General features: G+C 33.9%; 1 protein-coding gene across 5 annotated transcripts in view; it reads left to right on the top strand.

Annotated features, from left to right (window-relative positions):
* Fgf14 (fibroblast growth factor 14) overlaps window positions 1–13410 on the top strand; it is a 703246-nt gene that overhangs the window by 540831 nt on the left and 149005 nt on the right. For 4 of the 5 annotated variants that reach the window (XM_017315845.2, XM_011244952.3, NM_207667.3 and 1 more), the window contains 2 exons: window positions 564–674; window positions 4290–4393. In XM_017315845.2, coding sequence (XP_017171334.1) covers window positions 564–674; window positions 4290–4393 — 215 coding nt within the window. Of the gene's footprint in view, window positions 1–563; window positions 675–4289; window positions 4394–6424; window positions 7110–13410 lie in introns of those variants that run through there. The other variant, XM_006518549.4, reaches the window with a different exon arrangement.

The raw sequence follows: 13410 nt of genomic DNA, 5'->3' as shown, positions 1-13410 counted from the left end.
GTTCAGAAGTGAAATGTCTGACTCTTGTATGTGTCATTAATAAACACCACAAGTTCTTCCATGCAAGCAGGAGGGGGTCGTTGTCCAAACTGGGAGTTTTAGTAAAATGTACACTGCATTTTAACATATTATTTTAAAGTACAGTTTTCTCACGCTTAAGGTTGTCAATTTAAGTAAAATGAAAATTAAAATCTTTAATAAAGTTTCTGAGTCACTTCTTTGAAAATCTGGAATTGCCACCCTGAATGAAAGGAATAATTTGAGGTTAAAATCATAATTAAACTAGTGATTTAATTAGTTTAACCATGTAATGAATAATGTAAACACACATTCTAGTTTCATGAAATGCCCTATTTTCTGAAGCTTATTATTATGCCTGCTTTAATTGTGGTGGTTTGTGTAGTCTGGATATCATGACCCAGACAAGTCTGGGAGCTAGAAATGTGCAGCCTCTACAAAATGTCTTCTTCTGAAAAAGAAACATCAAAAATTTTAAAAGAAGGGTAACAGCCAACTTTCCCCTCAGCCTTGTGAAGCTGATAACCCTTGTATTTGCCTTTCAGATCCCCAGCTCAAGGGCATAGTGACCAGGTTATATTGCAGGCAAGGCTACTACTTGCAGATGCACCCCGATGGAGCTCTCGATGGAACCAAGGATGACAGCACCAATTCCAGTAAGTGACAAACCAGGTCTGCTACTGAAATGGCTTCATGAGATGCATTTCTAAATGCTTGGTTCTGTTGGCTTTTCTAGTTGCCCACGAGAATGCATGCATCATTTCACTGAGACCACATTCATGAAGGTACTAATGTAGAAGGAGGCACTTTTGGTCTTAAACTGAGTTTGTTTTTTTCTCACAGACTGGTTATGTCCAGAACATCAGTATTCATCCCTGATTATAACAGTTAGGTACATTGGTGCATTAGTATAAAAGTTAATATCTTTTGCATAGAGGGTAATCTTCAGATTATTACTCTTGTATATATACACTATATAAAACATTTGATTATCTTATAAATAGGGTCTGTGTTCATTTAAAAAACAATGTACTTTTTGTAATGTTGTCTTCTATGTGCTATTTTTTTATGTTACAATTATTACATTTTTCACAGGATTTATCTGGGACCCTCCTTACTTAAACGTTTTCTCCTATGCTGGTCTCTAATTTCCTCTAATTGCACGTTAGTTTTAACACACACACACACACACACACACACACACACACACACACACCCCTTTTACTGCTGGGTTCAGAAAAATTACCAAAATGTGTTTTGATAGATTTAGTTGCAGGACTAGAGCCCTTATGTCATGAGCAATGATAACTGTCTAGTTATCATTCTCTTCACAATAGATTATAATCCATAAAAAGAAAGGAAAACCTGATTCATTTAATGGAATAATCAGCCCTTCCTGGGTTTTTTTTGTTTGTTTGTTTGGTTGGTTGGTTTTTTTTTTTTTTTGGTTTTTTTTTTTTTTTTTTTTTTTAGTTCTACTCATCAAGTTCTGAGGTATGGATTCTGAGATCAATTAATGACATGAAATCAGTTGTTTTACACATGATGTGTCTATGTGAAGTATTGATATTTTCCTATCTTTAAATCTGAAATGAGCTGAGATTTATGAATATTGTGTTTACATTGGTAATTTGTGGGACTTGCTTTACTCCATTCAAATAATATTATAGATACATTTTCTTGTTAATCTTCCTTTTCTTTTTCTAAATAATAAATCTTTCTATTGTGTCTTGCATTTTTTGCCTTAAAAATGATCTTTATATTATTTCCCATTTATTTATTTATTTATTTATTCATTTATATTTTCCTTTTTATTGGGAAAAGAGAAGGAAAAATAACTCAGGTACTGTGAATAAAAGAAACAACTGTTGGCAGAGGTCTTACAAATAAAATTCCTCTTTCATAAGAGACTGAGTGTTATTATCTGCACAAATCATAACAAAAGTTTTCAAAGGGAAAAAAAAACAGAGAAGCTACACCTAAAGGAATGAAGCTTCCTCTTTGCTTTCTTCTTTTTCTGGCATGGTCTGAGGATGTGAGGTATATAGTTCACATGCATAGTTAGATCTGATTGTCTGAAATATACAAAAATTATCTCACACACACACACCCCCGAATCGTTTAGAATGTGTTTTCCAATGAACTGCAGTATAGGCTCATTTAAGGAGCTCATCAGAAACTTTTCTTGTGTTCTTAACCCAGCCCTAGAGATTCTGACTTGTTTTTCTCAGGGCTGGGTATAGTCATTTTATTTCATAAACACAGCCATTTTCATGCACAGCTAGGGTTGAAATCTAGCTGTAGACCAAAGATTTCTAGAACAAAAACACAATCACAGAGACCTCTTTATTTTTATTCCATCAGGATTTGCCTCATTGCTTTGTAATATAATATTTAAGGAGAGTGAAAGATAATTTATCTGTGTTCTTAACTAGCACCACCCTTGTTCCATGGTCAGCTCTACACAGTTAATTAGTTAATGATAATTGTTTTTATTTTCCCTGCCAGAATTCTGACAAAAGAAAGTGTAATTTTTATTATGGCTATTTTAGGCTACATTTTAGAACTTTCCTACTTCTTATAATGTATTATTTTCGTGTATTCATATTACTCTTGCCTTTGGGAATTATACCATATATATGACATGATATATTCAGAAGCTACCACACTTTTTAAAAAGCAGAATACAGAGGTTAAAGTAACTAGGTTTGAAATTGTCAGGTTAGGTAGACATACACAAGATTATGTTTTCTCTTAAAATTCTGCATGGAAGTTACGAATTTTAATACAGTGTCCCTCCTTTCAAATTTTAGGGAGATAATAAAGATAAAAATAAACATAAGCCTCACAGGCAAAGAAGAAACAGAGAATTTCCAGGACAAAGCCTATTACCAAATGACACCAGAAATGAAAAGGACTAAATTTTTTTCGATATGTCATAACCTTCTAGAATCCTGCAGAAGGCAGTTCAGTATTTCTTTGCATAGTGAAAACAATACTCAACTTTCCACACATGGGTCCCCAAATTAAACTCTGGGTAATTCTCAAGACCATTTCTGACTGTTTTTCTTTGATGTGCAGATTTGGTATTATCTGGAGAATAGGAATATGTAATTATTGCAAAAGAGTAACTTTCTCCACCATCCATAGTATGACTCTGAAGAAGAAAAAACAAAACAAAACTTTCAACATTATTTTTAATTATGTACTTATTAGCCTTAGAATGAAACCACATTGCCTGTCAATTTCAAAAGGTATGTCTTCTGTAAAAGAGTTGAAGACCTAAAGATAAGACATTTTACTTAAATATTTATGTTAAGAGCTAAGTATTTCCTTTGACTACTCCTATTTCTCAGAAGTAAATTCAAGTTAAGGAGTTGAATAAGAGCAGTTAATTAATAAATAGCCTTCTTGTCAATAACACTTGCACTAAGAATACTAATAGAAGCCTTATTAAGTAGTATATGTATACCAGAGATATTATGGTTGACAATATATAAGATAATGTTGTATATACTTCATAAAAATGTATTAAATACTTTTTTAGAAAGGAGGAAAACATAATAATATAATTGTGTTTTTAACTTATCAGAAATATAAAACTAAGCATATTCCACTTTTTATTTATAGCTTTTTACAATACCAGTAAATAAAAGTCTTTCTTGAAAATTTGCATGCTATTTAATTTTCTTGGCACTTTTCAAGTTTATCACACGGACAGGTATACATCTTTTCTTATATTTTCTCATGTTGTTTCTGCCAACATGATTTAGCTTCAGAATTACTTCTGAACTTCTGACCTATGCTGCACTGGAGTACCCAGTCATACTGTATAGAAATTAACACTCAACTTTCAAGTTGGACTTTTAAAATTTTGCACCTTGAGAATATACATAGGTGATTTTCTTTCCCTGAAATCTAGTAGGGTCAGAAACTTTGATAATAGAAGCAAGATTCCAGGCTTGATTCTATTCTGTCCCTCAAGCCCTTAAAAATGTTGTAAGCAAGTCTTCAATGGGGAAGCTGATTCTGTTATGCCCCTCAAACCCTTCAAAATGTTGTGAGCAAGTCTTCCATGGAGAAGCTGAAACTAAGATGCTCATTCTTTTTTTCTATATAGCAGAAGCCTTTTCATCATAAAGTTCTTTAGTTGACCTCGTAAATTAGAAATATTATGGTATTTCTTAAATAACAGAAAGAAAAGAGGACGTATTATTGAAATGCTTTGCTCCATTTACTGCCTGGTGACAGATCTCTTTTATCTTCAACAGCACTGTTCAACCTCATCCCAGTGGGACTGCGCGTTGTTGCCATCCAGGGAGTGAAGACAGGGTTGTACATAGCAATGAATGGAGAAGGTTACCTCTACCCATCAGTAAGTGATGCACTAATGACACTGGCCCTCAGCACAGTATTGGTAAAATAGCTAGAGCAGCAGCAGAAGCTAATGATGTGTGTGCATGGGTTCTGACACGTTGACTTTGAGATTTGGTCCTTATTATGCTACTGCAGAAGCTGATTATTAATTATTCATCATTGTTTGGTGATCTGGAAAAATACTAATATCACGTCTGGAAATGTGTTTGCCATATTTTGCAACACAACCTAGTTCATAAAAAAAACCCTGAAAAATATGACATTTCTTATGATCTTTTATTTCTCCTTATAGATTACTTGTTTGGAAGACTTTCAAAAGAAGTACGATTTGTACACATTTTCTTTTAGTAATTTATTTTTACTTAGTTTAATAACTGAATGTTTATTTGGTATGTGTACATATACACAAAAAAGCAGTGGCATAGTCTCTTTCAATGAGGTATTTTTATTTTTATCTTTTCATTTTGAAATACAGTATATGATCTCACTTATACTTGGAATCCAAAAGCTTGTATTTCTTAAAAGGATACAGTATGAGTTTTGAAACGGAAAGGGACACAGCCATCTCTCAGTTTCTATAGGCAGGGCTTCCCAGCCTCTGTGGATACTACAATCTGAGGAAGTTAAAGTCATTTTTAGGAAATGGTGAAATATTTGTGTATTGACTACATTTCCTCATGTATACCATATCTGCTTTATTGATGAATCTTTATGAAGGGAATAATAAGGAGGCAGCTGTTTTATGTATTGCTTAGGGAATAGTTACATCAAGAATCTATCTATCTATCTATCTATCTATCTATCTATCTATCTATCTATCTATCATATATGTTCAGCACAGGCACAAGATTTTATAATGCTTCTGAGTGGCTAGTTTGAAAGTATGGATACTGAACAAGAGGATATAGAAGGACAGACAACTATATTTGTTTTAATGGGAATTACAATAATGAATATATTTTGATGAAAATATTTCCAATAATTAAGTATATATCTCACACCAATCTAAGCATGGCTTTCTGGGTTTTATTTCTGATATTTATTAGAAACTGACCAGTTTTTCTGCTACATAGCCTCCACTGAATGAATTCTTCTTTAATCCATTTTTCATCAGGTATTCTGTGCTCATGCACTATAATATAGTTAGAATCTCATTTCATTGCAAGATAAAATAAAAATAAAAATTTGGTCAGAAATCTTCTTTCCACTATTTCTTGAGCATAAATCAATAGATTAAAATGTAAATGTATTAAAATATTTTTCTGTGTTTGCTTTGCATTTTCATATATATTCTTGTAATGTTTGTTATTTTTCAATATGAACAGCAAACAGCTATAATATTCAGTTATAATATCATTGTATATTTATGTATCAATAGCATATGACTTTATGCACATATCATATATTATAAAAATTCCCCCAGTCTTCCACAACAGGCAATCTATTTTTCCAGCAAATCTGGAAATTCTGTCAAAGGGAACTGCAAAGTAACATCAGAGTCCCTCTTATCTAAGCTCACCCAAGGGTATTCCAAAGCACAGGACTTGCTCTTATATTATGCAAATTATGTGCTGTTGCAGGAGATGAATATGCAGCATGCTGTGAGAAAGATCAAGATAGAATTTCTTACAGCTTGTCTAGGAAAACATACAAAAATTTATTTCTAGAGATGACTCATTTCAGATACAACTCAATTTTATTGATTTGGTATTTGTTATTTTTTATATCTTTCCCCAAATAACATTTTTGAATAATCTATATTTCACTGAATAAGAATTTTTCCATTTAGTTGTTTCCTGGTGCATGTACTGTTATTAGAGCATTTCTGTTTGTTTTATCTTTTTTCTACTATTAGAGATGCTTTTAATTATTGCTTATTTTGAGTCAGATTATGTACTTTTGGATATGTGTCTTGGCCTAGACCAAATTCTAGTATGTTTAAAGCAATCTACCAGTACAGTAACAATGGAAACAAGGCAGCTACCCCCAGTTCAGCTTCAAGCACCTTAAACATGGCTTCCTTGTTCAGGATTCAGAACTCATGAAGTTGCTGTGGGAAACAGTGTTTGTACCTGTAAGTATTGAAGGATCTTGATTCATTGTCTTCTACTGGGTTTTTGGATGGATGGCTTCTGAGCATCCCCTGTGATGGCTTGAGTCTCTGACTTACAGGTTTTGGTTTTGCTTCTTCCCAACTTTTGGTACAAAGAACCCAGACTGTGTGCATAAAAATTCATAATGCTGTAACTGAAAATCTTTCTGGAAATAAACTTCATTTCAGGACATTCAGTAAAAAAACTAAAATTTTATAGGCATATGAGTTTATTCAGTGATTAAGAGCACCGACTGCTTTTACAGAAGACCACCAGCTCCAGGAGCTCTGACTTCGTCTTCTGGCCTCTGGGGGCATAATATACATATGATGACACACACACACACACACACACACACACACGTGTGTGTGTGTGTGCATGCGTGCATGTACATAAATGCACACAAATAATTCTTAAAAAAGAAATTTAACTTAGTGCCTTTTCAATATATGCGTTTTATGAAGAATATGTTTTGGAGGAAAGTAGATAATAAAATAGGCTATTCCAAATGAATTCTGTTCCATGACCTCACAACAATGTTGAAATCTAGGCATCTATTTTTTTTAATTAGGTATTTTCCTCATTTACATTTACATTGCTATCCCAAAAGTCCCCCATAACTCCCCCACTCCCCTACCCACCCACTCCCACTTTTTGGCCCTGGAGTTCCCCTGTACTGGGGCATATAGAGTTTGCAAGTCCAATGGGCCTCTCTTTCCAATGATGGCTAACTAGGCCATCTTTTGAAACACATGCAGCTAGAGTCAAGAGCTCCGGGGTACTGGTTAGTTCATAACGTTGTTCCACCCATAGGTTGCAGATCCCTTCAGCTCCTTGGGTATTTTCTCTAGCTCCTCCATTGGGGGCCCTGTGATCCATCCAATAGCTGACTGTGAGCATCCACTTATGTGTTTGCTCGGCCCCAGTGTAGTCTCACAAGAAACAGCTATATCAGGGTCCTTTCAGCAAAATCTTGCTAGTGTGTGCAATGGTGTCAGCGTTTGGAGGCTGATTATGGGATGGATCCCTGGATATGGCAATCTCTAGATGGTCCATCCTTTTGTCTCAGCTCCAAACTTTATCTCTGTAACTTCTTCCATGGGTGTTTTGTTCCCAATTCTAAGAAGGGTAGGCATCTATTTCTGTATTTCAAGGAAATTCTTGAAATCCTTCCCTATCCAGATAAAGATATTTAATGTGTTCAATAACAACAGTTCTACCTTGTGAGAACAAAAATTGTCTTGACTGCTCCTAGTCAATATACATATTTTCAGAGTTGGTGGGAGTTGTTGCCTGTGGAAATTTTTCTTTCATTCGACAAAACCTATTTTTTCTTTTTGGTCCTAATGATTATAGTATGTCATTTGATATGTCTGAAGAGATTTAATATCATCTGAACATTTTGCTTGGAGGTATATTTTCTCTGATCTGAGAGCTAGTGATATTGGAAAATATTTTGTTTTAGAATTAAATGCATTAAAATACTGCTTAAAAAAGTATGTTTAAGCTAGCTAGAACTACCTATTGTGCCAAGAGAAACAGTCAGGTGTATTGTTTTGTTTTACCATATCACCCACTTTTGAAGATGAAGAAATTCCCTGTGGGGTTAGAAAGATGGCTTAGCAGTTAAAAAGCACTAACTGATTTTGAAGAGGATCTTCATGTGGTTTGTAGGACCCATATGAGGTCTCACAAGTATCTGTAACTCCATTTTAAGGCTTCCCTTTTCTAGATTCTGTGGGCACTGTATGCCATCTTCTTAAATGGGAAATGTGTATCATCCTAAACAAGCATTTTATCCAAGGCTCAGGGAATGTTGTAGGGGTAAAAAATGGGGAGAAGTTCTGTGAAACACCAGAAACATCTTGGTCATTGCAGTCATGAACACATAGAAGTTGTGTTTACCTGCAGAAGATCAATAGATCAAGAGCCCATCAACCTTCCATTATGGATAGTACAGAGGCTGTGGGGCCTCATCCCTAACTGGTGGTTAGTGGCTTTTGGAGTATTTGGTAGCATATGGTCTGGTAATATACAGGCTTATACAGGCAACTCTAACGAAAATCAGTGGGGTTTTGCACAAAACTATATGAAAGTACTAGGAAGAACACTTGGGAAGAAGTGGGTCATCCAGAATTTGAGGGTGGGATGTCAAAGATGGTAATGTCCGTGAATATAGTCATAATACATTATAGTCACTTATGAAATTGTCAAAGAACAAATTTCAAAGGAGCAGCATGTAAAGATAGAACTTTTCTAAAATGGAAGATGTTTCTTTTTCCTTTTATTCATGTTCATGGGGCAAAGATTTAAAAATGAAATCAAAAACCTTATAATAGTAAAGAAAGAAAGTGGAAAGAAGCTTAGTAAATCATCCTACTTAATAAAAAGTCTTCCCAACATATTTTACTTAATTCACAGAATCCATTACAGATAAGAGAGCAAAAAGCTAGTTGATTTAAATTCATAACTTGAACTTTCATAAAAATAATTCTAATGTATGAGAAGGAAAATCTCAGGTATTCACACAGTGCTCCAAGACTTGCATATGACTTGTGTAGAATATTTTATATATGTTCAGACCTCAGAATATTGACCCAGAAGATTCCTAAACTCCAGGTTATTAAGTTCATATGTTTTAAAAATCACAACTCTGGCTCTATATCATGAGCCTTTCTAGAGATAGTGCCTGAATAACAGTTTGAAAAGCACAGGTCCCCATCACCGCTAACCTACTATGACTCTAATAGTCTAATAGCTGCCAAAATATACCTCAGTAATAAACTTCTTCTACCTTAATTACAGTCCCTGTCACACCAAGATTTTTCTGGTAAGTGCTCTGTTCTCTTATAGTTAAGGTATTGGCCTCCTGGGCTATAATTTACTTAACTAATCTGAGAAAACCAGTAACTTCTTGGTAAGAGATAATGAAGAATAAATTAGAAATATGTTGATATGCCCCTTGAGAACCACATATTCTTGTGGCCTGAAAAACACTATATTTTATTACTAGAAATCACATACAGGGTTCACACTGCAAATGTTCAAATTCCTTTGCAAACATTTCTCTGTAATTAAGATTTATATTAACTTTACTGCCATGTTAAATTAAAAATGATGGCTGAATATTTAACCTTATAGGATATCCTCACATCTACTATGATATTATTATTATTGATATTTAATATTTACTATTTTAAGATCATACATTAAGAGTATAAAAATGAAAATTCTTTTGGTTTTAATATTTTGGAAAATGGAGCCTCATGTAGCTCAAGATAGTAGAGAATTTACTATGTGGCAGGATTGGATTGTGCTCCTGTTATTATTGTTTCCACATCCTACAAGCTGGGATTATAAGTGTGTGCCAGATGCTTGGTAGAAAACTTGAGGTTTAAAATTATCACCTGTGATTACTAGAAAATGATTGTTTCAGTGTAAGGTAACAAATAAATATACCACAAATTAGATAAGACTATAGTTATGAATATTATCTTTGTATGGTTTTTTATTTCAGTTTCAACTGAATATCTATATTTTTCACAACAAGAAAATTAGAGCAAACAGACTTTTAAATTGCTTAAATGTCTTAAGTTTAGCTGGGAAATAAGAAAGAGGTGTTTTTAAAACTATCCGTGGAGAAATAAATGTTGATATAAAATATGATTAAACACAAAGAGGAAATTGTTAAGAAATCATTTCAAGGTACCATAAATGATTTAACCATTTTCCTAATGCAATTTGAGCCACTTGAAATATAGTTTTCTATAGTTAACAGAACCAAATGCCTACCTAGGAGAAATAGCAGTAAACCATTTATTTGATTTAAAATTACAGTATGAAATAAAGGTTTGAACATTGAAATGGACAGACAGAAGAAGTGCATTGAATAAAAGTTCTTGTGTACTTACCTCAAAAACTCAAACACCTTGTAGTATTTTGGATGAAGACGAAATTCCTATTAATTTTATGCATAATTTATCAAAAATATCAATCAGAAAAAAATTTAAAAAGAAAAAGGTACTAATGGGTCACAGTTGTAAGTGCACAGGATGTATCAACACACTTTTTCTGGGCCACAAAAGCCATTCCTGTAGTATTTAGGAATAATAATTTCATTTGAAAATATATTCCTAATAGTTGTTAGAGAAAATGCAATGTAGTATGGAATACAATATCATACTTAATTTTATTGGCCAGGAATTCTAATCATTTCCTTTACAAGTCACTTGCCTATGGGAATACTGAAATACTGGGTATCTAGATTCCATAGTCATTGTTATGATAAGCACACATTGATTATTATTTCACATTTTCTATTGCTGTCACACTTCACCTAAACATCTAGTGATTTAAAAATAATTTATGAATTTGTTAAAAATGATCAACTGATGTTGACCACTTGCAGTGGTTTTACATTTGAGGAAGTAATGGTAAGAATAGCTACATAGATGTGAATAAAGTATGTCTGAATTTGACAGGTGCATATAGCTAAAGCCTCCAAGTTGTTTTTAATGTATAAATTATCCTCCCATGTGAGGTTGTTAACCATAATTTCATAACTTAAAGAGAAAAGCATATAATAATTTTATTACATATAATGTGTGTGTTTGTATGTAACAATCTTATAATTACAAGCTACTAAGATGCATCTTTTCTTCAGAATGAAAACAACACACTAAGCATTAATTTCTCCCACATACATGTAGGTATTTTTTTCTCTCATATTTAAAGTGTTATGAAAATAAAATCTATTTTATTAACGCAAAGGATGCAGAACTAATTTTCTGGAGTGTTGTAAAAGCATGGTGAAGAACAAATACCTAAGATAATTGCAAAGCTGCAGAGAGATTTGGTAAAACTCAACCCATTTGTGATGAAAATGCTACACAAATTAAGTGTGGAAGAGGTGGATGTCAATCATAATAAGAACCACATATAATAATCCAACAGCTGACATCATACAATCATACAACAGAGGAAAGCTCAAAGTTTTTTCCCAAGATAAATAAATAAATAAATAAATAAATAAATAAATAAATAAATGGCAAGGATTCCCACATCCATCACTTTACTCTACATAATGCCTGAAGTTTCCCCAAAGAGCTTTGGAAGAATGACTGCTCAATATTCATGTGAAGATCAGATTAACGATCTAAACAGTGCCATTTCCCCTAAAGAAATAGAAGCAGTCATCAATAGCCTTGAAACCAAAAAAAGCGCAGGACCAGATGGGTTTAGTGCAACATTCTATCAGACCTTCAAAGAAGACCTAATTCCAACTCTTCTCAAATTATTCCACGAAATAGAAACAGAAGGTACTCTACCCAACTCATTCTATGAAGCCACAATTACTCTGATACCTAAACCACACAAAGATCCAACAAAGAAAGAGAACTTCAGACTAATATCCCTTATGAATATCGATGCCAAAATCCTCAATAAAGTTCTTGCTAACCGAATCCAAGAACACATCAAAATGATCATCCATCATGACCTTCATCCCAGGGATGCAGGGATGGTTTAATATACAGAAATCCATCAATGTAATCCACTATATAAACAAACTCAAAGACAAAAAACACATGATCATCTCATTAGATGCTGAGAAAGCATTTGACAAAATCCAACACCCCTTCATGGTAAAAGTCTTGGAAAGATCAGGAATTCAAGGCCCATTCCTAAACATAATAAAAGCAATCTACAGCAAACCAGAAGCCACCATCAAAGTAAATGGTGAGAAGCTGGAAACAATCCCACTAAAATCAGGGACTAGACAAAGCTGTCCACTTTCTCCCTACCTATTCAATATAGTACTTGAAGTTCTAGCCAGAGCAATTCGACAACAAAAGGACATCAAAGGGATACAAATTGGAAAGGAAGAAGTCAAAATATCACTATTTGCAGATGATATGATAGTATATATAAGTGACCCCAAAAATTCCACCAGAGAACTCCTAAACGTGATAAACAGCTTCAGCGCAGTAGCTGGATATAAAATTAACTTAAAGAAATCAATGGTTTTTCTCTACACAAAGGATAAAAGGACTGAGAAAGAAATTAGGGAAACAACACCCTTCACAATAGTTACAAATAATATAAAATACCTTGGTGTGACTCTAACTAAGGAAGTGAAAGATCTGTATGATAAGAACTTCAAGTCTCTGGAGAGAGAAATTGAAGATCTCAGAAGATGGAAAGACCTTTCATGCTCATGGATTGGCAGGATTAATATAGTAAAAATGGCTATCCTGCCAGAAGCAATCTACAGATTCACTGCAATCCCCATCAAAATTCCAAATCAATTCTTCACTGAGATAGAAAGGGCAATTTGCAAATTCATCTGGAATAATAAAAAACCTAGGATAGCAAAAACTATTCTCAACAATAAAAGAACCTCTGGTGGAATTACCATCCCTGACATTAAGCTGTACTACAGAGCAATTGTGGTAAAAACTGCATGGCACTGGTACAGTGACAGACAGGTAGTTCAATGGAAGAGAATTGAAGACCCAGAAATGAACCCACATATCTATGGTCACTTGATCTTTGACAAGGGAGCTAAAACCATCCAGTGGAAAAAAGACAGCATTCTCAACAAATGGTGCTGGCACAACTGGCGGTTATCATGTAGAAGAATGCGAATTGATCTATTCTTCTCTCCTTGTACAAAGCTCAAGTCTAAGTGGATCAAAGACCTCCACATAAAACCAGAGACACTGAAATTAATTGAGGAGAAAGTGGGGAAAAGCCTCGAAGATATGGGCACAGAGGAAAAAGTCCTAAACAGAACAGCAATGGCTTGTGCTGTAAGATCAAGAATTGACAAATAGAACCTCATAAAGTTGCAAAGCTTCTGTAAGGCAAAAGACACTGTCAATAAGACAAAAAGGCTACCAACAGATTGGGAAAGGATTTTTAC

This window comes from Mus musculus, chromosome 14 (genome assembly GCF_000001635.26).
Source record: "Mus musculus strain C57BL/6J chromosome 14, GRCm38.p6 C57BL/6J".
NCBI classification, from domain to species: domain Eukaryota; kingdom Metazoa; phylum Chordata; class Mammalia; order Rodentia; family Muridae; genus Mus; species Mus musculus.
The sequence above is the reverse complement of the archived record's forward strand: the minus strand, read 5'-3'. Positions and strand labels throughout refer to the sequence as shown.